This window comes from Boleophthalmus pectinirostris, unplaced genomic scaffold (genome assembly GCF_026225935.1).
Source record: "Boleophthalmus pectinirostris isolate CB_2022bp ecotype Guang Dong unplaced genomic scaffold, ASM2622593v1 HiC_scaffold_17, whole genome shotgun sequence".
NCBI classification, from domain to species: domain Eukaryota; kingdom Metazoa; phylum Chordata; class Actinopteri; order Gobiiformes; family Gobiidae; genus Boleophthalmus; species Boleophthalmus pectinirostris.
In genome coordinates, this window is record NW_026571115.1 from 17,653,312 (window position 1) to 17,679,142 (window position 25,831).

Sequence of the window (25,831 nt, forward strand, 5' to 3'; positions counted from 1 at the left end):
TGAAAGGAGGAAAAACTACCTGAAAAGTCATAAAATGCTCATGCAGGCCACCACTTGAGGCAAATATTTTGTAGGCTATAGCCTTAAATCCTCCTAATATTATGTAGTATAAGGTCAATGAAAGCTTGAAATCATACTTTTTTTTATAGTAGTGTATAAACAAACATTGTCATAGCAGGTGCTTTATGTTATGGCAGTAATCTCTCCAAAAGATATAGCAAGTGTTTAAGTCCAAAGTCCAAAGTTTATTTATTGGCTGCCCCCTTTTGAACTATTATCATCCATCAGTAACAACTTCTGTCATATTATGTAAATCTTTGCTGGGGCTGTCCTCCCTAAATGGGTAGGTTGGGAGTTGGGTTTGGGGTTTGGGGTGCTTGTGTTTGCCCCTGTCTGAGATATGAGGGAACCCAGACGGACTGATCTCTACTGGATTACTGCACATAAACAGACAGTGACCTGAGGGGGAGCAGCTTTCACTAAAGGACTGGATAAATCAAAGCTAAAGTCAAGCAGTCATAAACTTTACGACAGCTTAAAACAACTTGTCATCATGCGATCCCTGGAAAACGGGAAAGAAGGATGGTCTGGTAATGCTCTCCAAAACGTAGTGAAATTTGCATAAAAAAACAATTGATTTATTGTTATATGTTTGTGATTCATGTTGGAAGCTCTTGCAGATTAGCAAATGGGTTTAAATGGGTTTGCTCAAGGTTTTGTGGGACAGAACAGCTTGTATCTTTCAGAATATAATTTAATTTGTTATGTTTTTTTCTTCCAACTACACCATTAACTGATTGGAAACCCTGTCAGAACTAAAGAACTTAATTGGATGAGTTGCGAAACGTATTTATTCAACCTTCTTTTACTCTGAATGCTACCTGGACCAATTCACAATCACAATTCTACCATTTGCACAGATTCAATTTATAATGACACTGGCTGACATCTTGTACATTCTCACATAACACCACTAGATGGCATATACATTACTGCTGTCTGACAGTGTGCCTGCTCAGGCCTGACACAAAAAGAGCAGAGAGCGAAGTTGAACCTGAACAACGGCCACGTGAGAAGAAATCAAATAAACTTGCAGATGATAGCTTTAAGTAGAATATTGTCAGTGTACGTTGGTTTATTATGATTAAGTCTCTCATCTTCAAAAACTAGGACAGTTTTTACTTTATAAACACATGTCACAATTGTTCCAAAACATTACTAGCAATTATAAGATAAGACCAACCTGTATTTATCCCACAATGGGGAAATTACAGTGTTGTAATGACAAATTAAAAACCAGCAGGAGAATAGGAAACATGCAACAGGAATCAAAATAAATAACCATTTAAAACAAATTAACAATAGACATAAAATCTAGCACCAGAGTGTGCCAGGAGAGTAAGGCTATAAGGCTACAAAACTAGTATGTAAAATAAGTATGACTATGCTTACATAACGTGCTGCATGTGGAATAAAGTGACTTCAGTATAATTTACAGATGTTAATTTTTAGCTTGGCTCCAAAATCTTCTAAAAACTACTCAAAGGGTTGTTGTTTGATTTACTACTGCTCCCACTACCATTAGTATTACAACTGCTACAGCTGCTGCCTCGGCTGTGATAAGAGCAAGCGAAACATGATCATGAGTGAGTTGTTGTCTTTCACAGTTTTGGAGCACAGTGCTATCGTGTAGCTAGTCTTTGAGCTTCATGTTGTGTGCGATTAGCAGCAGCCTCTGTGCCGTCACACTGGAGTGGCTCACGGTGCAGGGTGCTGTGAAACTGCTGTGTTTGCACCTCTCTCTTTCACTGTTTATTCTCAATCCCAGGCAGCATAGATGGATTATTTTGAGTCTGCACTTTGTTATGTCCCAGGAGGCAGAAAACCAGACGCTTTAGCACTTTCACTGAATGTACACAGCACGGTGCATATTCACAGTCATGGCTCATGGTTTATGACTGATTTATCAGAGGTTTATAGATACTCCGCTATTTGAGCATTTTTCTTTTTGCTCTCACACTTAGTAACTGTGCGAATAAATGTTCTTTGTTAAACTACAAATGGTAAGCATTAATTCCAGATTAGGCTCACATGACGTCACAGCCATAGTTCATAAATGAGCCGAGTGAAGCAGTAACTGATTTTATGTTTGAAAATGTATAAAAGTCCTATATTACACACAATTGTTTCTGGTGAGCATTATAAAGATGTTATCTCATCAAAAACATATCCAGAGTTGTGTTTTGTTTCATTCAGACATGTTTCAGTAATCCTGCGTTATTAGTCTCTCTGCAACTCCAAAGCACAAAACACTCTCTTCCACCTTGTGATGTCATGTAGTGATTTCAAGTTAACAGCTCCTTTTACCTTTTGTTCAATAGAGATCAGCAATTCCATAGCTGTAACTAACTAAATTATTTTGGTGAAAATGTATTGAGTTTAAAAACATAAGGAGCACTTCCTGTATTACCACATGACATCACAAGGTGGAGAAGAGTATTTTGTGTTTGAGAGAAGAGAAATGCCTGAATATGCAGGATTTATGTGTTAAACACATGTGGAAAAAAAAAAAAGAAAACTGTTTTGATGAGGAAACAACACAGATCAGAAAATACCGTAAGAAGTATCTAAAGGTAACTTATATGAACGTCACTCTTATTGTTTTTATGTAGTGTTACTTTTGTGATAATTTAATGTTGCATTTTTTAAATTTATTTTTAGTTAATGTGAAAACAATAATAGGGGCACCAGTAGCTCAGTTGGTAGAGCATTCGCCCACTGAAGGTTGGTGGTTCAGCTCTCGACATAAACATCACAGGTTGAGTGGTCAGATCCACTGACCCACAGGTTGGCTGGTGTGATTCCAGCTCCCACAGATGAATGCTGTCGTTGTGTCCTTGGGCAAGACACTTAACGCACCTTGCCCACAGTGTCTGCGTGCACTGGTGTGTGAATGTGTGTGTGAATGGGTGAGTGGTTCCTTGTTGTAAAGCACATTGAGTGCCTTGAAGGTGGAAAACCGCTATAGAAAAATGTGACCATTTACCATAAATGAGCTGATCAGAATTTTATAGCAGAATTTCCTATTCACTCCCCCAAAATGCAGATGTTTTGACTGAATGGGTCCATGGTTAATATTTGTGTAATCGAACTGTCAGCACAATTAAAATAAGGTGATGCATCATTTTCAGATTAAAAAGTGGTGTCATTATTCAAACACTCACAAATGTTGAAAAGCGCACGATTGATACGGCTTTCAACTGTGAATCACCCATAGAACAAGATTTATTGGCCCTTTCAAACCCCACTGTGTTATCATCATTTTCTTTGCAATTAGTATGATATGTTATTTATAAACTGATGACAATATTGCGGCATAAATTATGGTCTTTCAACAAAACTGAATGGAATAAGGTTGCTGTTGACAAATGTGAACTGATGTTTTGTTGAGAACTATTTATGAATAATTGGAGAAACACGATGCCAAGATACCAGTCTGTACCACAAATATCATGCCCGATGAGGTTACAATACCATTCCCCAATCTCATACTGGAGCCGCTGCCCACAGATTTGTTCTCGAAAGCTTCTCCGTCCCCAAACTGTGCCAAAGACAGATTGGGTGATAGAAAGAGTAAGTAAAAAAAAAGTATAATTATACAGCCAACTCAAATTCAAGTGAATGCCAGTGTAAAGCAATCCCATCTGTTAGGATCAGTGACCAAAGGGTGAAGTCAATGTTTGCACTGAAAATACAATTAGAATTATGTTAAGATTGATTAGGTTGAACAGTGTGCAATGGAAAGCAGCAAAGACAGACAGACTTAGAAAAACATATAAAAGTGAAAGTGGCCAAAAACATACAGGGTATTTTATTTAAAACCCTCTCTTGTGAGCTTTAAGACATGTATAATTTTTACTATTTCAATCAAAAACATACCTGAAGGTGTGTTTTGTTTCATTCACACGTGTTTGAGTGCAGTAATCCTGATTTATTAGTCTGTTTTTGCATCTCCAAAGCTGAAAATACTCTGTTCCATCTTGTGATGTAATGTAGTGGTAGTTTTCAAGTCAACAGCTCCTTTTACCTTTTGTTCAGGAGAGACTGGGCTGAAATTATCCAAATGTTTCTAGTGAAGATGAAGCACTGTAATACCACATGACATCACAAAGTGAAACAGAGCGAACAGAAGAATTCCTAATCTTAAATATGCTAGCCAGACTGACGCCACCTAGTGCCTCCGCTCAATTTAATTTCTTTCCAGCAACTACATCAGGAATCGGAATACACTAGACGGTTTGCAAGAACCCCAGAAGTTGTCAACCGTGCACCGGCCAATCAGCGAAGAGCTGTGAAGCCATGACATCAAACTCAAGCGCCTGTCTGGGTCCATTATGTGGTACAGCACAACAGTAAACAAAGCGGTCGAGATGGAGGTAGATGAACCCATACATTCTGTGTTGGCAACGATTTCCGAAATCGAAGACTTAAAACCGGAACAAAGAGAATGCTTGGTGAATTTTATCAAGGGGAAAGACATTATTGTCTTTCTTCCTACGGGATTTGGCGCATTACATATGTCACGACCAGATAGCAGTGATTGGTTAAATAAAAAAGTACCGCCTACCGTCAAGTGAACAAATCCTAATGCTGTGAGGTCAGACCGTTTCCATGAAGTGAAACTGGCTGATGAATCAGACTATAAATATGCATGTATGAATGAAACAAAGCAGAACTCCAGGTACATTTGTAATGAGGAAACATTTTAGCCTAGCTAGCTTAAGCTAATATTGTGTATATGTGTAGTTAATTACATTTAATTGAATATTGAGAGTGTGGGATTTTAACTTGTTGTTTTCATTGTCTACCTAGTATCTAAAATGTTGTGGGTGGACAGAGGCAGCTCATCAAAGTTTTCCTGTATTTTGGCCTCAGTTAAACCCCATCCCACACACCTATTATTACAGTTCCTTACACAATCCCATGGCCTCCAGTTAAAATACAGATGTGTGGCAAACAGCTGGAGTGGAGCAGACGCCCACACTGCCATGTGCCCACAGGGTCAGTTTGAACAGTGTGAGGGACAAGGGTTAGATGCTGTGTACACTGTGTTTTTATTTGTCAAATGGTACTCATCTTTGTTTGTGTTGTGCCAAGGACAGAGACATGTGTCCGCACTCGGGCTACAATGGGACAATTCAGTAACAACAATACAAAAGCTCTTGTTTGTTTTGTAGATGAGACGGACAATTCAACAAATAATAAAGGTATAATAATATAGCAGCAGTTCAGTTTGTACCAAAGGTTCATGGTCAGTGTGTCCTTAGACAAGACAGTTCAACCTCCTAGCTTCTATATGTACATTGGCCTCAAATGTTCTCCAGTATCGCATCAAACTTTTCTATTGAGACACACTTTGTTTTATTTCATTGTTTAATATTTTGCATGTTGTGTTGGAATGCACTTTGGTTACCTTGTGTGTTAAAAAGGGCTCTATAAATAAAGATTGATCGATTGAAACTGGTGATGCCAAAAGGCTGCAAAACACCTGTCACAGAATAAAGTTACTATTCTAGACAAAGCTAAAGCATTTCCATGAACACAAAAGTTAGCCCCTTAAATTCAAAGTCAAATTATATTTATCATACATCACACACTGAACCATATATTTCTGCATAAGCCAAATTTGTGTTTTGAGCTGACCATAGTGAATATTGGAGCTGGCTGGAGTCCATGCAGCCATTTGTTGTAAGCGGCAGCTGAGCGAAACATGAGGATCTTCAGTTTTAAATCACAAATCCAGAGAAATTTGTGCCAAATAGATAAGTCAAATCTCAGTGACCAAATGCGGATATGCTGAGAGTATTCGATTATTATGTAAAAACCAGAACAGAGAAACAGAAAACAGAGCAATATGGGTTTTTGTTTTTTTTCACTTAGTTATGCTTCTTTCAGAGAGGAGGATATATTTTTTCATGGCTGATGCAGCAACATAAGGTCTGCTAATAACATACTTAACTTACCTCTTATATAATAGGAATAGGACAGGTACTAATCACTATATGGTGCTAAATTAGAAGTGGTAATACTGTTAGAGAGATTCACAGCCAGCTCAACCCTTGTTATCTAGACCTGTGTCATTAGAAGTATAATACTCCCTACAGTGGAAGCATGGCCAGACTGGACCGCACTAGACTGGAATGGACAACACTATCACAATGTCTTTGGGTCCCAGGTCCTGTCCTGATGATAAATAAACTTCTCCAGCATCAGGCCTCTTTTCTTCATCTCTCGGGCTACTACAATTTATTCAACAACGAGCTCTACATTGGACATTTACACTATTAGCAAGCAGAAAATTCCACTGCTGCTTACATTTACAGACCTACTTCTGTTCTTCTGCTCAACCACAAGTTCACACACCAAAGATTTTTTTTTCAATTTCCTTTAGTGCCCCTTACTATTCAGATTAAAGAGCTCTAATGCAAAAGAGAAAAAATGCTCAAAACAAGAAAAGAGCACTATCATTGTGCTAATTTTACTACAGAACATATTGTATTTTGGAGGAAAGCCCATCAATGTTTTAGTAAGATCAAAAAAAAAAAAAAAAAAAAGAACAAAAAATCTCTTCTAAATTTGCTCAAAATCCATTTAATTTATCAATCCGTCACCAGGGGCATACCAAGGAGATAGAGATCTGTTATGCAACTAGAGATTCTCAGTAAAAGTAATGAGCCAAGTGTTCGTACGTGTGATGTATGGTCTGAGCGAAAACAAGTAAAAAGCACAGTGACAAAAGACAGGACATGGTAGTGCCACATGTGACTCATTAGTGAAATGAACAACAGCAGGCTTCCAAATGGAGTTTCCATTTTTCTCTAAAGCCCCAGCTCAAAAGTCAGAGCATTTCACAAACTCTACAGTGAAGCCCTGTACCCAAGTCCAGGACAGTATGTCATCAAAATGTAAAAACACATTCATCAGTCAATCAACATTTTGAAACAGAAAAAAATTTTCATATCGTTCCATAACATTATTTCTGTGAGATCTGTCAAATGTATGCGTGGGCTATTCAAATGACAGGAATGTATGGCCTTAGTTCCTTGTTTTGAAAAAAATATTTTGTTGCCGTGACAACAGTGGTAATTTTAATATATTAAAAAATAGCAAAAGAAAAAAAAATTCTGTCAAGTTTTTTTTTTTTTTTTCACTCACTTTTTCACTTTCTCTTAGTCCAGATGACAGAAATGTATTTTTGTTTTGCTTTGGCTCCTACCTGGAAGATTGAGGAATTACACAGACATAAAAAATAAACACTTTTATTTTTTGTTAGCTGTTAATTATACGATTTTTAGCAACTTTGTCAGAAGAGTTGCTGAGCAAGAAACGTGTTAGGGCCGTGGCTCTTGAAGAGTTTTCCTGAGGTGGTACTTGGTGAAAAAATTTGAGAACAACTGTATCTGGGAGTAGCATAAGTATATATAGGTAACATAACGCCTGAAGCCTTTAAATGACAGAGTGTTGATAGGGGGTGATGTATGGGAGACATCTTTATGAGGATACTGTCAGCGACATGTCGAAGCAGCTCTGAACTCCCACTCACCTCATTATACAAACCCCAGGCTCTGCAGCAGTGTTCAGGCCCAAAGGCACAAGGGCAGTCAGCTTGTGCAGTCAGCCCTGTCCTTGTCCCTATTGTCACAACACAAGACCAGAAAAGGCAACATGATCATCTGAATTGAAACGAGTAATAATGTACCAAGTGGGGAATGCACAGTATATTGTAAAGTAGGTATTATTATGATCTTGAAGACGATATAAAAGTGTTTCATGTTTCCTTCTATCCTGTTCAATAAGGCTGTAACAATTAGTCAACAATTAATTCATCAAATCATCAAATCTGCCAAAAGACTTTTTACAACAAAGACAACATTATTAAACCAAAATGTAAAAAACAAATGGACAACTTTTAGTTTTTATCAATACTGTACTACTCTACTCTGTCTAGAAGAACCTAGTCACCATATTGAAACCCTTATTTGATTAAAAATTTATTTTTAAAATGTTAGTGTACAATAGAAATAACTGCTGACTAGGCGATTACTAAAATTGTTACAGCCCCAAGCTATACCAGGCTTGCAACAAAATGTGTTTCTGTGTCACATTGAAGCACATTTTGTTGCAAGCTGGGTAAAGCCAATATAAATACTCAAATGAAACACAAATGTCTAGAATAGTCAATTCAATCCATTCAGTATAATTTAAACACGCTATATTTTTTGTAACAAAAGTTTCTTACAGTTATCAACAGTTACTGTAAGTTTTCTCAAGTGAAGGCGTTTCAGCTTCCTTCAGCTTCCATCCAAAAGTCTATTTGAGTTATGATGTATCTGCTGCTGGTTCAGGGTCTGACACTGAATATATCAAGTAGTTTACTGCATACATGTTTTACAGCGTACATGTTTTCTGTTTTGTGCTTGTTTCAAGAGTATGACATCTTTGCATTTGGATTGTGCAGTTTTTTAAATCTCTGTAGTTTTATGCATAGAATAAAATAATAAAATAAAGCTGGAGGCAGTATTTGGAGTTGGAGTGAAATATTATTGCATTTTTCAAAAAGCAATATTGCTGCTCGCCACATTCATCTTTGTATGTAGACTTCATAATTGCCTTTGGTGCACTGGATAATGCAATGAAAGCTAATTTTTGTGCTCTTGTGCTGAGTGGCTACTTGAATAGCACAAGGCCATTTCATGTAGTTGTGTCTGTCTGAACATCTGCGTCATCTGAGTTTAATTTTTATTATTTTTTTGCATTGAGTGGTACCAATTTACCTGCCATTGCTTGTATTGTTATATACACTAAAAGTTATATATTTTCTTCCATTTTTTCTGCTGAAACTGTTTCAAAACATGTCATTTGCACATGACAGACTTCTAACTCTAAAGCGCCAGAAAAAACAAGACACCTATACAGGTAAAAGCAGCAGGTTTAGTCCCAGGGCCAAAAGGGGCTTACACAACATGTTTTGGAGGCTGACATTGATCTGTTCACAGTGGAAACCCTGAGTGGTGGGTCTGGCAGTCGCTCATAACAGCACAATACGCAGGCCTAATTACTCTTGCCCCTCTGTGTCCATTAGTCCTGCTACAGCTCACACCAAATGACCAACGCTTTGCCTGGCTCCCCAAAGCGAACCTGTCGGTGCAGACCATAGAGCGTATACATGACTGGACATAGTAAAGAGCTAGCCGCCGTGTTCCAAATAGGAAGTGCGCCAGGGGCTCTTCTGGCTCCTTCTGACCCCGGCTCCAATAGACTTACACTGGGATCTTGTGGCCCAGTCTCTCTGTAACTGCTGCAATGAGCCTCGTCATTTTGGTCATAAAATGTTTGTATTAACCCGCTCTACATGATCCTGAATTTTTCCATTGTGCTATTTTAGGGGGCAGCAGATTTTTCCAGGCTTTTAACAAGTGGATCAAGGCATTTAATAAAACTATCAATGGACCACTGCCATTTTGTTTGTGGATTTAACTGTGTTGGCTGATAGTTCGTCAAGGAGTGCATCTAACAACTTTAACTTGTTAGACAACTTTTTTTTTGGGGTTGTTGTACTTTTTAATTAGTTCTAATATTCTTAAAATAGCAATATAAGTTCATTTACAGTTTGTCAATTGCTTGTTCAGCAATTAATTGTGTTAAAAGACCTTCGAAGACCCCTGATGTTTAGTTTTTCTGGTAAGTAAATAAAATAAAATAAACTGATGGTAACTGATTTATTAGTTAAATAACCTGTGTGGACGTGTAGTTGTATAATTGCCCTGTGTAACTATCACATCCGTGCTCAGATGAAAAACACCGAACTACTGCGGTTCATGCAGAACAGTAAGGAGCAGAGTGTTTACAGCTCTCCAGTGAGAAAGGCATGAACATTTAAGAACCTCTACCATGATTGGCTCTTGTGGTTGCTATGTTACTCGCTGTCGGATTTACAAATATGGAGCCTGGCTGCAAATTCGCTCCTGTAACCGTTAGCATCGGGGGATTCATTTGAGTGTAGCTGAACACTATAGGTGACGTCACACACGGTTTGTCCACTTCTTTTATACAGTTTATGGCGCAGACACATTAACAAAGAAGGACGAGTGCGATGTCTCATATGGCTTTCTCCTCAAAGGCTTATTTTGACCCCTGTGTTGTCATACAAGCTCAGGATTATCGTTTTCTGTTCAGTGTCAAAGGATCATCAGAGGAAGAGAAAGAATTACAAAGCACTATAGTACAAAGGAGACACAGAAATACTGTGGAACTAGACCAATAAGTAGAAGCAACTAGATCTTGTGACTGAAGTAATTTCCCTTGTGGATCAATAATGTTTGTCTAAATCTAAGTCTAAGTCTAAAAAAATGTGTGTTATTATAACCATATCGTACAAAGTACTTTGAGCTGCACAAAGTACTGTGATGAGTTCATATTTAAAAAGTAGAATACTCTTATCCAGGGGCATTTGAGTGAATACTCAGAAGGCATGTTTGTAGAGGTCTGCAAGATTTTTCTATAACAAAATAAACAAAAACAAAACAAAACAACTGAATATTTTGTTCTTTGTAGAGGACATTTTATTGTTTATAATTGTAGCCTGTGCGATTTGATAATTGTGCTTGTGATTTTGATTCAAGTCCGTTAGACTTATACAAAGTCATTAGACAAAGTGCTAGTATTAGTTAGCAGAATTTTGCTATTAAAAGTTAAATATGCTAACAGGAATTATTTGTTATGCGTGTGGGGCAGTGCATGTTAATGAAAAAGTGTTGCCATGGGCTGATTTCCATTTGTAAAGGGCATTATCTATTATTGACTGTAGCTGTAGCAATAGAAGCTGTTGCAGAAGTTAAACAGCGTCTGTAACAGTAACAGTGGCTTTGTTTAGATGCACAAAACTTTGGTCATTGTCAGATGTCTGGAGTTAATAGATTATTGAATGTCATGTGAACACAACAGTTAAATCCAATATAAATAATCAGATCTCTTTTTGAGGGTTCACTTCTGTTAAGGTTTTGACAAGGAAACTTATGCAAAAAGTTCCAACTATGTGTGTGGCAAAGACAAAAATGAGGAAATGTAAACTATACTCAAATACACAGTCCAAATTGACTGATTAACTGTCATGTGTCACAGGGTGTATGTGATGATCAAATTTCTTTTGTGCCAGGGGTCACCAACTTTTTTTCTCTGAGGGCCACATTATCGCTCCTGACTATGATGGGGGGCCGGGGTTGAGTAGGCCGTATAACAGGACTGTATGACACTGACAACGCAGATTATATTCTTTGAAAACCGCCACACTTTCCTTACATCAGACAAACTGCACACAAAATAATTGGTCGTCTACTGTTCTATGAAAACTCGGCACTCTCTGTCAAGTTTTCGTATTTTAACACTAGCCATTTTGCTGTCCCTAACTGCACTACAGTACTCTGTGCATTGACTGTCACTGTTTGATCTTGAACTTGTTAGATGATGAAAATTCTGCAGCAAAAAAAAAAAGCCATGAGGACGTTTGAGGATTGCCTCCTAGGGCCAGTTCAAGTGGTGGGGGGCAGAGGGGCTAGAGGCCGGTCAAAGGAGCGTGGCGGGCTGGAGTCGATTGATGAACCCTGATGTAAACCATAGACTGTATATATATAAATGGACATAACTAAACTGCTAGCCACCTTGTTGCAAATAGGAAGTGTTCATGGAAGAGCATCTGGCACCTCGGCTTCCAGTTGACTTTCCATTGAAAAACTATCACCCCTCAGTCTGTAACTGCTGCAGTGAGCCTCGTCATTTTGGTCTTAAAATATTTGTATTAATCCGCTCTACATGATCCTGTTGTTTTTATTTTGCTCTCTCTTTTTTTTTTTTTTTTTTGCAAATATGGAACTCGGCTCGAAATTCACTCCATAACTGCTAGCCTCGTGAGCTTCATTTGACTGGAGCCAAACGCTATGGATGACGTCACACTCCCTTCGTCCACTTCTTCATACAGTTTATGATGTAAAGAGTGAAACAAGTCAAATCTGATCATTGGGCTATAAGATTATTCTCGTTATCTGATTTGAAATGTTATCAGAGCAGAGATAGTTGTCACAGTAATGGGGGTAGTAGTTGTATGCTGAACATTAAGTACTTCTAAGTGCAAATGTTCAATTATTCACCCCTCTCTAAATTTAGGTCAGGGGCCCAGTCTCCAGGGCAAACTGCTGTCTCCTCACTTTACTCACTCTTTATTTCGTCATCCTGCCCCTTGCCCCATATTTGCTTGGTTAATCATTACTTGTACATGGACCTAAATGTTGCATAAAAACACATGCTATAGCAACCAGTGTGTGAAAATTATCCCATATGTGGTGTCAGGCCTGGCAAGATAAAATGGGATTCCCCTTTGGAAAACCACCTGTATACCACAAGCACGCGCCCACCCACATGTACATTACACACTCTCACTCAATACATGTGGGGGACTAGATCTGGCTTTGATCATGTGTGGTCTCATTATCAGCAGTCTGTCTTACACTTTGTGGCAGTTTTTATTTAATCTGAGAGTTTTAAAGAAGGGCTTTGACTTATCGCGGTTTCCAAGTTTCCGTTTGAGGGATCGACTGGTCGTGGATTTGATTTAGGGTTTTCTCAGATGTGTTCAGAGTGTTGTAGTGACTGTAGATCTTTATATTGGTGTGGGAATGGTTAATTAAACCCAGAAATTGGCATTTAGAACTTGCAACTGAGATACAGTATTTCTTCTTCTGATCATCAAAAAAAAAAAAATAAATAAAAAATTATATATAAATGTATTCTTTGCCCCACACGGCTTCAAAAATTACCTCAAGCTTCCATTATTTCTAGCACAGATAACCTTAACATTTAGATGCAAAGATACTGAAATGGTACAAAGTGTTAGTTTGTTTGTCATTTGGGGTGACCTGAGCGATGTTGATCCACCAGGCGCCCACAGTAATCAGTCAGTCTGTGCGGAGACTAGCGCTAACTGCATCCTGTGGTCATTACACTGCACAGCCCATTAAGAAAGCAGGCTCTTTGGTTTAGATGGTATCTCCAGGCCCACTTCCATTCAGCAGGGTGGAATGTTTCTGTGTGTACAGACAAGGCCCTCCTGAGGCTGTTTATCTACAAATAATGTTGACATATTTGAATTGAAGTGTGGGTTATAAGCCTTAAGGAGGGCAAAGAAAGAGAAAGTAGAAAATAAATGTCTTTGCTAATTTAAAATGGAACTAAACACTACATCAACTTTTTTGTCGCTACTACACTGTGGATATGTTGTTTTATTAGGATTGTCTCCTGTTGCTATTACTTTTGTGGTCATTTTAGGGCAAATTCTAAGGTAAAATTACAGTTTTCTGATCACAAATGTGTAAAAATGAGTGTGTACAGGCCGGAGTTTAGGTGTTTACTTTAATCTTTAGCAGTCACTCTCCTTCCTCTGAAAGTCTGACTGCCGTTCTGACTGTTGTAGATTTCTCGAAAAAAAAGAAAAAAAAGAAAAAAAAGAAATAATATTAGGAGAAAGAAATTACTCTATAAATATGATTAATTGCACAGCCCAATGGAGATCTATGCACTTCATATGTTTTTGTACAATTTGGAGACACACTTGACAGCTTTTAAAATACTTGATACAGATCAGTTAAGTCCATTGAATACACGAGCACAGAGCATCATGGGAATTAGAACGGAATGGAATTTGAAACGTTTTAGCCAAAAATGTTTCCATGGTCAAGGTGTTTTTTGCAGAAACGTTTCAGATTTCGTTCCGTTCTCCAGCTTCGGCCTCTGAAGAGCCCCCAGTTGGCAGCGGTCGATAATACACAGGTAGGTGACCAATTCTTGCTCCACCAAACCTACAGATCCTGGATTATTCTGCCCAGAGTCCAGCGTCTAGCATGGAGCGCTGAGGAAATCTGACTTTGCACAAGGACAAGTGCGGAGTATACAGTATATTCTGTTCTCATCTTCAAGCCCAACCAATGTGTTCACTTTTTAGGAACATGCCAATACAATCACTTGATTTAATTAATAACTGGTATAATGAGCAGTACTAACAAGTTGAGTAATTGCTTAAGATTTCTTTCCCCTAAAATAGAATTTGTGTAAATTAACTTCTAAATAGAAATGAAATAATATATAGTGGATATTGAAAAGGTATTTCTAGGAAGTGGCCTGTGGGGCACAGACGACCCCACACAGAGAGGCTGAGGCAGCAGCATACTGGGAGTAAATAAGTGTTAAATTCTCTAAAATCTTGCCTTAAAGCGTAGTGCTACCCTTGGGCCATGCACCCTTATGAGAAAAGTGTGGACACACTCCTGGGTATTACAGCAAAAATAAAATACACTCAAAAGTGTTCTAAAGTGTTCTTATCTTACATGAAATCTTTATGTGATTGTAATAATGCACAAATACCATAAAAGAGACTGCTACATAAAATGGTTAAACATTTTATGTAGCAGTCTCTTTTATGGTTTGTGCATTATTACAATTGTACCATGATTTGTTTCTGTTTCTCTTAATTCATTTTTAAAATATATGCAATATAGAGAAACATTTTTGTCCAGCTGATTCACAAACCCTTACACTCTTATAGTGACAATGGAACACCAACATAATATATTTGCTTTCTCCAAGTCCACAGAGCGACTTACAACATGATTATTTACCTTAAGCTTTGACGGATTGTCTCTGTGTGTCGTTCAGGCAGCGTGGCGGGCCTCGATAAGCTCCCCTTATGAGGTGAAAATCCACTCTTCATCGCCCAGTCGCCCCCCTCTTCCCACAAACAAAGCAAACGGCATGTCCCGGCTGTTCCTCTTTTTGGCAATGGTAGTTCTCTCCTGCAGTGTCCAGGTGGGTCCCATAGACACATTACATAACACACATGTAATATTGTACACAGCTCTATTCATTCAGCTCTGTTTTACATTTGGAGATACAGATTGTTAGTGTTGGATCCTATAAACAAGCCTGGTGTGTTACAGCACAAGACTATGTATTATGCTGCCTGCACAGTAGCACTTTCCCCGGGTGCACATAAGAGGACATGATGTGATTGATGGCACTTTTAGCATTACTGTGGCATGTTTGCAGCTACTATATACACACAGCTGATATAGAAAAACGAGTTGCTAGGCTAATAAACAATTTGGTCATCATTTTGATGGTTTTAAATGTCTAAGTAGGTATTTGATTGCATACACTCAGCACTCTAAAGCTGCTTTTACAGTTTTGGTCCCTGTTTGAGCCCCTGATGTAGACTTGGTCCTCTTATAGACCTGGTTAGGGAAGATTAATTGGTCAATGAATAATGATTATTCAGGTTAAAAGGACTAAAATATAAGTAATGTGACTTTTTTAGAAGGAAAAATAAATAATTTCTATTAAGGGTGTGTTTGAGCCCAGTAAAGCGCAAATGTAAACGTGACTTAGTCCTGCTGTAGTTCTACTTAGTCCAAGATAACTTTGTAGATAACTTTGCTGCTGCTCAGGTCCTGACTGGAACCAGGAAGTACAAGCACATAAGTCCTGTGCTCAGGTCTCTGCACTGGCTTCCTGTGGTTCAGAGAATAGACTTTAAAGCAGCTCTGCTTGCGTACAAGTCTCTCCATGAGCATCGAAGCACCAAAGTACCAAAGTACTGATATGTTAGTGGCATGAACCATCTCGCACTCTGAGGACCTCAGGGACTGGCCTCCTGCTGGAGTCAGGGCTAAAAATGGAGAGTCAGTGTTTCAGTTTTATGCTTTATGCAGCTAAAACCTGGAACAGGTTTTCAGAAGATATAAGACAGGCCACTGCTTTGACAAAGTTTAAATCCAGACTCAAAATGGTTCTGTTAAACTGGGCATATGACAGAAAGGGTACATCTTTCTTTTTCTGCAAACCACTTTGTATTACTGACTGTGCTATACAAAAAATCTTGCCTTGCCTAGTTTAGTCACATGATTTGATGTGGTATATGTGCAAGTGTGAACACACCCTTCCTCTATACATGAGAAAATAAATGTGAAGTGCTGAATGTGAAGTGGCTGTTTATGCCATATTAACATTAAATAATCATTCAGAAAGTTTTATTTCATAAAGCTGGTCACATAATTAAAACATATTAGTGTATGTATTAGACAATGAGAATGAAAGAAAATTAAGTATTTTGTCCTGGTGGCATTAAATGTTATTAATAATTAATAATGAATTGTTATGAATTTTGCTGTTTCTCCTCACAACAATCATTAAGTATATTACATCAAAGTACATCAAATCCAAGTCAAATCATGGTCTACTTCAGGTTTAGTTCCAGGTTTAGTCTGGCGTCACTGTGTAGTGTGTGCAGTTATAAAAGCAGGACAGGTATATTGACAGCGTAATGCCTTTGGGGTGCTGTGTGCTCAGGTGTGCCCTGCTGTGTCCCTGGATAAGCTGCAGGAGAGCTGGAAAATGTACACAGAAGAATGTGACCGCAACAACAGCCGGGATCCTCCCAGCAGCGGTGAGAAGACAGACACACTGTTGGTTTATTATGTGGGTCTGGAGAGGATAGAAGAAAGACCACTGTACACTGAATAAGTCTCACATCGAAACAGAACAAGGATTGGGGATTTAATTAGATACGGTGCTATGATTTCTGTAGTTTTTTGTTTTTTATTTATTTAGTTTGCAAACCATGGGAATTCGCCTGATCACTTAATTGTTGTAAAACGTGTCTATCATATCAATATTTAGCATAAACACTACTTTGTATTGTTCCAGTCAGTCACTTTAATTGTAATCTATTTTGCACTGATTTGAGGAAAAATATAACAGCTGAATGCAATGTAACAGACATGCTCCAATCCAGTTCATTTAGTGTAGTTGTACCAAAGCATAAGGCAATTACCAAAAAAAAAAAAAAACAAGAAAACATTACAGATCTCAAAAGTGAGTCTAAATAATTATGTTCAAGTATTTTAATTGGTTTCTTCTATTCAACATTTGTCTTAACTTCACATATTACAAACTAATGGAAAAATCTGCATGCGTTGGTTGAGTACAGCCTTGATTTCATCCTTCATCACTGATTTGAAATCATATAGGTTCCTGATAAGTATATAAAACATTTTTAAAAAGTTGTCACAATTCTAAATTCAATATCTATAGTGAATTTAGAATAGTGTACTCTTAGTCTAGTACACTATTTCTAACCAAGTTATAATGTTGTTTCCTCATTAAAAACATACATGGAATTTTGTTCCATTCGCATGTTTAACACACAAAACCTGCATATTTAGGCTGTGTTATGTTCTCAAACAGAAAAAACTCCTCTCCTGTTCCACCTTGTGTGATGTCATGTGGTAGTAGGAAGGAAGTGCCCCACTGTGGTTTTAAAATCCATACACCTTCATTACAATCATTTGGATGATTTCAGCCCCAGAATTGTGACTCTTTACTGAACAAAAGTTAAAGGTGCAGCTGTTAACATGAAGACTACTGCTTCATGACATCACAAGGTGAAACAGATCATTTTGAGCTTTGGAGATGTAGACAAACTAATAACAAAAGGTTAATCAAACATGTATGACACAACTCCAGGCATGTTTTTGATGAAGTAAAAACATTTTAACATGGCTTAAAGCTCACAAGAATCCATGTTGTGTTATATAAGACCATTAATATGCAAATGACTGTACAAGAGACAAAGTGATGTGTCGACACCAAATAAGCCACAGGGAAAGAAGATGCTATAGTACAGTCAGCAGTACTGCAGTCACTTTCAGTTTACACGCCTGTGGTTCATCATTTACACCATGCAACAGTGTTAAGCCAGAGGGTACAAGTGCAGCTCAAGATTCAAGTCTTTGAAGTCAAGATTGCACTTTTCCTGTGTATGGTAAACACAAGGAAGTTCCTGTTACAATGAAAGGCTAGGACAAAAGCAGAGAGAGAACATATTATGTTTTTTATCTGCTGTAATTATGATCTCAGCAACTATTGATACTAGATCACTGGAGTTTCAAGTATTGATCTAAAATGATTTAATAAATGAAACATCGTCATCTGCCTTGGTTCAAAACTGCAGTGCTGATTTCTGCCTTCCCCTTACATAACTTTAATAACAATGACATTACAGTAAATTAATTTTAGTAGTATTTCATTCAAATTAATCAAATTTTTCAATATTAAGCAATATAGAAATAGGTCCTGGAAAAGTATAAGGTATCGTTCCATTATCAGTGCCTGAAAAATATGGAAAAAAAGGTAATGGGGACAAGAAAACAAATAGAGAATATGCAGGACAAGAAAGATTACTCTAACATGTATTAATCACTCTAAATGAGTCAGTGAAAACAGGAAACAATGATAACATGATATAAGTACTTAAAAGTCAGTTTTGCATAGGCCTGTCACAAGAACAAATTTGTGCACTTTTGCTTAATTAAATATAGACGATACACGATAAAATTGCAACTTATTACACCACTGATACAATAACCCAAGAGCAGATTTACATCACAAACACGATTCTAAATGTACAAAAAAAAACATGAGCTGCAATAAATAAATAGCAGAATGACACAGTAGTAGTGTAGTACTGTAGTACTTGATTTGCTCTAATGTAATGACAGTAATGACTTATAGAAGTTATTAATTCAACCTTTTTATATCTTAAGCCTAAGAGTATAGTCAAAAAGTAATGCACATTTTTCTAATAGCGCAAAGAAAAGTACACTCAATAAAAGCTGACCCCCCCAAAATATTGTTCCAGATTTTATATATTGAAAGATAAGGCAACATAGTAATCATTGTGATAGGTCAAATTTTTTGCATAATATGTCTTCTTTAATTCCTGTATTCTCTGCTTTCAGGTGTAGTTTGTAACAGGACTTTTGACGATTATGCTTGCTGGCCTGATGGTCTCCCGAACACAACTGTGAGTGTGTCCTGTCCTTGGTACCTGCCCTGGTTTGATGAAGGTAAGAACATTGTAAAATAAAACATTTTTCAGTTTTCTAAAGTGACAAACAGAAGAAAAAAATGTGTCTCTTTTTTTTGTGTAGTTCAGAACGGTATGATTTACAAAGAGTGTGATGCTAACGGCCAATGGGTTAACACCAAGAACACCAGCGAGTGTGACTCAAATGACCCTAGCGTGGTATGAGACAACTTTGACCAGCTTTTAATGGATTTCAGATGTTTAACAAGCCACCTTTTTGTATTGTGTTTGTCTGTTTTGCAGCACTATTACAACTACATTCGGATTATGTACACAGTGGGCTATTCCTTATCTTTTGTGGCTTTGGTGTTGGCACTCGGCATCCTCATATTTTTCAGGTAAAGGCACTATCTCCATTGTGAGATGTAAATACTTGGAAATACAGACAAATATTGTAAATGCTCCAACAGCAGAATACTAGATGTGGTATTTAAATTCATTTGGTTAAAAAAAAAAATTCTCTGTATGGATAAAAATGTCTCTTGCAACCGCTTCCTCAACAAAACGAGTCATTTTAAAATGTACAAGCAATACCATTCAGTCTCAAATTTCCCCACAAATTGCTGCGTTTACAATATATGATACTATAAGTTTAAAAAATAAAAGTAAGGCAGGCTACAGACTCTTTAAGTCTGTATATGATGTGTTTTTAAATACATGCAGTTTATGGATTATTCCTATGTGTATCCCATAATGATGAAGGCCTTACCAAAATTTGTATAATCGACTAATCATTTTATTTACCTTATAAGGATTTAGAAGAGACAGCAGCAGAAAGGAGAAGTTAGTGAGTGAGTTATCTAGAGATGTTCTGGTATTTATATATTTATATAAAAAGTCAGATTAAACTCATGATTCACAAGTCGTATCTGTCTTTCTATAAATATATTGTTTCCTGGAACATAAATAGTTGTTTTCGTTGTGCTCATGAGTGCAGTTTGGGTTAGACACATAAAGATACATAAAAGTTTCGAGAGCTTTTCCCACACCCCCTTTTAAGTCGACTACTCAATCGGCAGGACTTGTCTTTAGTCGAACAAGAATTCCTTTAGTCAATTACAGGAATATATATCCCTTGACTTATGTTAATGGTGCATTGTGTAACTTTTCTGGTGAAGGGTACGTCAAATGCTTTTTTTCTATGGAGACGTAATTGCTTTGTCTGGAATGTCTCACAGGATGCCATTAAACCTTTCTATCATCATGGAGACCAAAACCAGACCAAGTTACAAGTGAGATTTATAGAGAGGCAACCTCGCTCAGTCAGAATGCCTGTTTTTCTAGGTATTTTTGAGCTATAAAGCCACCTGTAGTTGGATATGTGTAACGTAGAGCTGTCTAACATCATACTGTGGAACATTTCAGGAAGAGCAATGATATATCCATAGAAAGAAGGAGGTGACTGACCCCCAGAGTACACCTTTAATCAAATACAATTATTGGTCTCTTAGAAAACTCCACTGCATGAGGAACAACATCCACATGAACCTGTTTGCTTCGTTCATCCTGAGAGCCCTGTCCATTCTCATCAAAGACGCTTTGGTTGACGCCAACATCGTGTCACGTGACCTGAGAACTGACCAGGACTCAGGCTTCCCTCAGGCGTCCATGCCTCCTGTGGAGATGCTGGTCAACAATGAGGTCAGTGCACCTGCACAGGTTAAAATACAGCCTGGATATTCTAATAAACAAGACAGAAACTTCAGTAAGTGTCAATACTAGGGGTGTGCAAAAATATTAAAATATATTGTAATACTAAATTTGTTGATTCAGTATTGTTATCATGGGCTACTATATTGATTTATCATCAAGAGTATTTTTTGGTATCTTTTAGCAATTTTTTGTGACCACACTACAATTTTGTTACTTATTTAGAGGAAGGAAACTTGTTTATGACAAAGTCACTGTTTTGATATATTTAATATTTACTATGCACAAGTAGTAGTTTGCTAAAATGTATTTGGGTCTTAAAAAACAGCAATATATGACAGAGTATCCTGTGCAATATATTGGTTATCACGTGTATCGCTTTGTTGTGATAATATCGTATCAACCATGTGATTCCCAGCCCTTGTCAATAGTGGCCAAAAAGCTCAGAACACCTTTTTTTATTATCAATGTGGTATCAAAACCAGTATTAAATATATCAAGCCCTTTTCTTTCGACACTGAGTTTAAAATTTTATCATATTTAGTACACAACTGTAGTCCAAAGATCTAGTGATATTTTGTAGGTCTATTTCTACATTCCAGAAATTCAAGTTTAACTAAGTGTGGAGCGAGCCAAAGCAATACATCAATTTTTTATGTGCAGCTTTTGTGATGTGGTTGGATAGATAGAACAAAACTGAACCATACAACCACTCTCAACATTTGTGTACACTTTTTTTTAACTTATTTTTTTTCCTTAGGCTTTGTAAGAGAGGATTGTAAATAGCATAACATTTGGGATTAGAAGTAGGAAGTAATATTTGGAAAATTGTCAGAGCTGGGATGAAGTCCTGAATGTTTGTAGCAATCTAACCCCTAATCCATCCTGCAACATGTGGAGATTCCTCACTGCTCTAGAAATGACAATAGTAATACTTGATTCTGTTCCCCATATGAAAGCATCACACATTGTTGCAAATTATAGATACTAGAATACATTACCTTGCAATTCTGGCTTTATGTTGACAATAATGCATATTGGTATCTCTGCAGGAAAATAGATAGAAAATGCTACACAAAAAAATGTATTCTCTTAAGTGGACAAAAATCCAAGAGTGAATTGTTAAACTGCACAACTCATCGCTATTGCAGAGGAGTGCAAGAGAATGAAGTTAAAACATCTTTTCTATCTCTGCCAAACTTTTAAATTCCTTTGGATCCAATAAAGTATCGTTCTACATATCTTAGTAAGATGTATAGAAAAGTAATGAGTAAGATACACAAATGGTGTTCCTAGTATTAAGTAGAAGAGCAGTGTTGTGTTGCAGGGGGAGGGACAGCCACACAAGTTGAGTGCACAGCTGGCTTTATAGACATTTGTACAATCTGGGCTCAAACACTGCTCCCTGGGGCCAATACAAACTCCCATCTGCCCTGATCTTCTCCCTACATCCTACTTCATCTATGTTGACACAAAGTATGCTCCTGTGTTGTAGACCACATTTGGCTGTCGGATTGCAGTAGTTATGATGCAGTACAGTATTATGGCCAACAGCTACTGGCTCCTGGTTGAAGGCATCTACCTCCACAACCTGCTCGTCATCACCGTGTTTACAGAGAGGAACTACTTCAAAATCTACCTGTGCATTGGCTGGGGTAAGGGCTCTGGCTAAAGTCTGGAGTGTAATTCAGTTATTGACATAGAGTAAGGTCTGCAGTAATGAAATTGGATGCAAACAAGATAAAAGTAAAAAGCAATTACTTTCTCTTACAGGAACACCACTCATTTTCCTCGTGCCATGGGTCACGGTGAAATACCTTTATGAAAACGAGGAGTAAGTTTCTCCATTAAGTCATTACTTCTTGTATTTTAATTGGGGGACTGATGCCGAGCGTATTTTATGTTGAATGATTGGAGTGTGTGCAAAACATTCAATTCAAGATAGTATACAAAACACACAAAATTGTAATAGACATTGCTACAATTAGGTGGTGACCCAGGGTGTAGTGGGCGTGGTACGTGGGGGTACGCTGTCCTGGTTCAGTCCTAGTTTAGTCCTGTTTTAGTCCTGGTTCAGTCCTTGTTAAGTCCTGCTGGTTCAATCCTGGGCACATGTGTTGTAGCCTATGATTCATATTAGGTGATTATAAATGGCATTAATGTTAATAACAAGATTCTGCATCTATTTTCCTATTTTCTGCTGGCATGATCTACATTTATCAGGGAATCAAAATAAATGTATTACTACTCATATTTCTTGCACATTTTGAGGCAAAAACAGCCTACAGCTGTCAGCTAATAGTGCAGGTGGAAATATTCTTGTGCTGACTCAAACTTTACCCACTTGTTCTTCAGCCTTTGCCATGCTCCCTACCATAACTCTGTTCTGGATGTGAGTGAACAGCTGTGGTGTGCACTCTAATAGGTCATTGTTCAGAATCTCAGCCGTCCTACTGATTCACGGCTGTGGCGTTTGTTTAAAAAAAAATGACAAGATTGTGAATTTTATGAAAATTAGCAAGAATCATGAGTGATGACAAAGTGAGTCTCGTAAAGAAAAATATATTCAAGAAACTGATAGAGACCTATGTCTTCACTGAAGAAAGCAGATAGATGCTAAAACACCAATTCTCTTACGACATGGGGTCACAATTTGCTTTTTTTTTAAACTGGCACATCAACTGACACAAAATGACACATCATGTTTTCTTTTCATGACGTTTATTGATATTCTTCTTCTTTGTTTTCTTTTTCCTCCTGGGACGGACACAGTTCACTATTTTATGTGTTTGTGAATAAGAACTTTAGTGACCACAGAGGCATTGTGCTGTTATGTAAGACTTTAAAACACATGCTAATGTTTTCAGTTCCCCAATAAGTAGAACCCAGACTTCACTTTGTCTTGTTTTATTACTGTGTGTATTTCTTTTGTGGTTGTAAAACAGAAGGAACCTTATGGTCTAGAAATTCACATTATTTGTCTTGCTTGCAGATGTTGGAGCCAAAATATAAACATGAATTTCTGGTGGATCATACGTTCTCCAATCCTCCTGGCTGTTGTGGTAAGCAACTCTAAAAACTACATCATATTTGGGAGGCTTTTGCACAAAAGGTTGAAGTAAATTATGTTTTTATAGGTTTTAGTTATAAAAATGTGTTTCCTGTTTGGGAGATGATTTCTCATTCAAACAGCATACAGTATTTAAGATGACTAATTTATTCATGAGATGAAAAGGCTATAGGCAAAACATCTGGGATATACTTTATGTTTGGATAGTAGCCTACTGACAAAATGTGGAAAAAAAACTCACAATGAAAACATGAGAAATAACAAAGATGAAGACATAAATTCTGCTTGTGCATATTTCTGTCAGGATCATGAGTTAATGGATCATAATGCACTAACTGTGTAACTATATGGGCCTTAGGTGGAGGATGGGGACAATTACTCAGGGCAGACAGAAAATAATTTTGCCTCCTGTTCTTTCACTAGTAATTCACCTGACTCATTCCTGCAGTTAAAGGGCTTGTATTAGGCTATTTTCTGATCTATGTTATAATGCTGTTTCCTTCTCAAAAACATGCCTGGAGTTGTGTTCTATTTCATTCACATGTATTTAACACACAAAACCTGCATATTTAGGCTCAGTTTTTCTTTTAAACTGAAACATTCTGTTCCACCTTGTGATGTCATGTGGTAATACAGGAAGTGCTCCACTGAGATTTTAAACTTCATATTCCTTCACTAGAATAATTTCAGTTCTGGAATTGCCCATCTCTGTTGAACTAAAGGTAAAAGGTAGCTGTTAACTTGAAAACTACTGCATCGTGACATCACAAGGTGGAACAGAGCATTTTGAGCTTTGATGTAGACAGACTAATAATATACGATTACTCAAACATGTGTGAATGATGTTTTTGAGGGAACAACATATAACATTATAATGGCTTGAAGCTCACAAAAGTCAATTTTGTGTAATATAGGACCTTTTATCACAACAACTGCAGTATTTTGGGATTTATTTACATCTACTAGTGTGAGCCTATTTTGGTTTGTGTTGTTTTTGGCTAAAATTAAATCTTGGACATCCTTGTGTAATCCCTAAGCGATACACATTTCTTTCTGGATGTACTTTCGTATATTAGGTCACTCCTCCTTTGACACTCCCTGGGCCATATTATTAGTAGAACACTATAAAGGTCGCTCTAAGCCTGTATTTAGGTCCTATTTATCACAGCTCGATGTCTAGATCGCTTACACAGAACTTCGCCATTTTTTTCCACACATTAATCTTCTGGTTAAGTGGTCTGTATCTCGCAGGAATTCCTGTCTTTGAGCTGTAGCGAGAAGGGCTTGTTCCCATTTCAACTGCTTTCCTCTTTACACTGGTCTTCACATACACATATCTGTTTGTAATAAACCATTACATATTAACAATACAGCCAGTTCCTATGGGGATACAATTGGCAGGAGACATTAGCATCCTTATGGAGAATATCCCCAGAATAGAAGGTTGTTTTTACATTGTGTTATTGTAGAGGTAGGTGCCAGCAATTCTTGAGAGTAGAAGTAATTCATTATATGCTCACTTTATTGGGTGCTGGGTACAGAGCATTACTCAAGGTAATAAAAGCAATCGCGCTACCCACCCCTCATTGTTAACCACATTCTTCCAAATATAAAATGTGTTACTACCTTGGTCTTTAAATGAACCATTTAAACACAAAATGCTTTCAGAATTTAGTCCGCTCTGTACAAATAAGGCTCAACAGTTGTCCACACATTTCAAACAGCAAAATGGACCACGTCTTATTGAAGATAAAAGGTCACAAATCACAAATAATCTTCATCAGAGGAACACCTACTGTTTGAGAAAATGCCAGATGCTGAGTGTACTAATGTGTAACAGAGCCATATTTTGTCGATTCAAACAATAACACAAAACAGTAAAGGGGAATAGAAATTGACTGTGATGGGTTCATAATTGTAATTATTTCTCTTGTCTAATTTTGACAGATAAATTTCCTGATATTTATTCATATAATCCGAATCCTTGTTTCAAAACTACGGGCGCACCAGATGAGATATTCTGATTACAAATTCAGGTAAGCCTCAAAGTGCATGTTAATCCCAGGAGTTCTTATTACACATTT

At 37.4% G+C, this 25,831-nt stretch overlaps 1 protein-coding gene across 1 annotated transcript in view; it reads left to right on the forward strand.

The window, feature by feature from the left end:
- gcgra (glucagon receptor a) overlaps window positions 1–25,831 on the forward strand; it is a 40,862-nt gene that overhangs the window by 10,175 nt on the left and 4,856 nt on the right. The window contains exons 2-11 of the mRNA XM_020932494.2: window positions 14,761–14,910; window positions 16,450–16,546; window positions 18,900–19,007; window positions 19,092–19,186; window positions 19,271–19,365; window positions 20,479–20,668; window positions 22,173–22,332; window positions 22,451–22,511; window positions 23,670–23,739; window positions 25,695–25,783. Coding sequence (XP_020788153.1) covers window positions 14,761–14,910; window positions 16,450–16,546; window positions 18,900–19,007; window positions 19,092–19,186; window positions 19,271–19,365; window positions 20,479–20,668; window positions 22,173–22,332; window positions 22,451–22,511; window positions 23,670–23,739; window positions 25,695–25,783 — 1,115 coding nt within the window. The remainder of the gene's footprint in view (window positions 1–14,760; window positions 14,911–16,449; window positions 16,547–18,899; window positions 19,008–19,091; window positions 19,187–19,270; window positions 19,366–20,478; window positions 20,669–22,172; window positions 22,333–22,450; window positions 22,512–23,669; window positions 23,740–25,694; window positions 25,784–25,831) is intronic.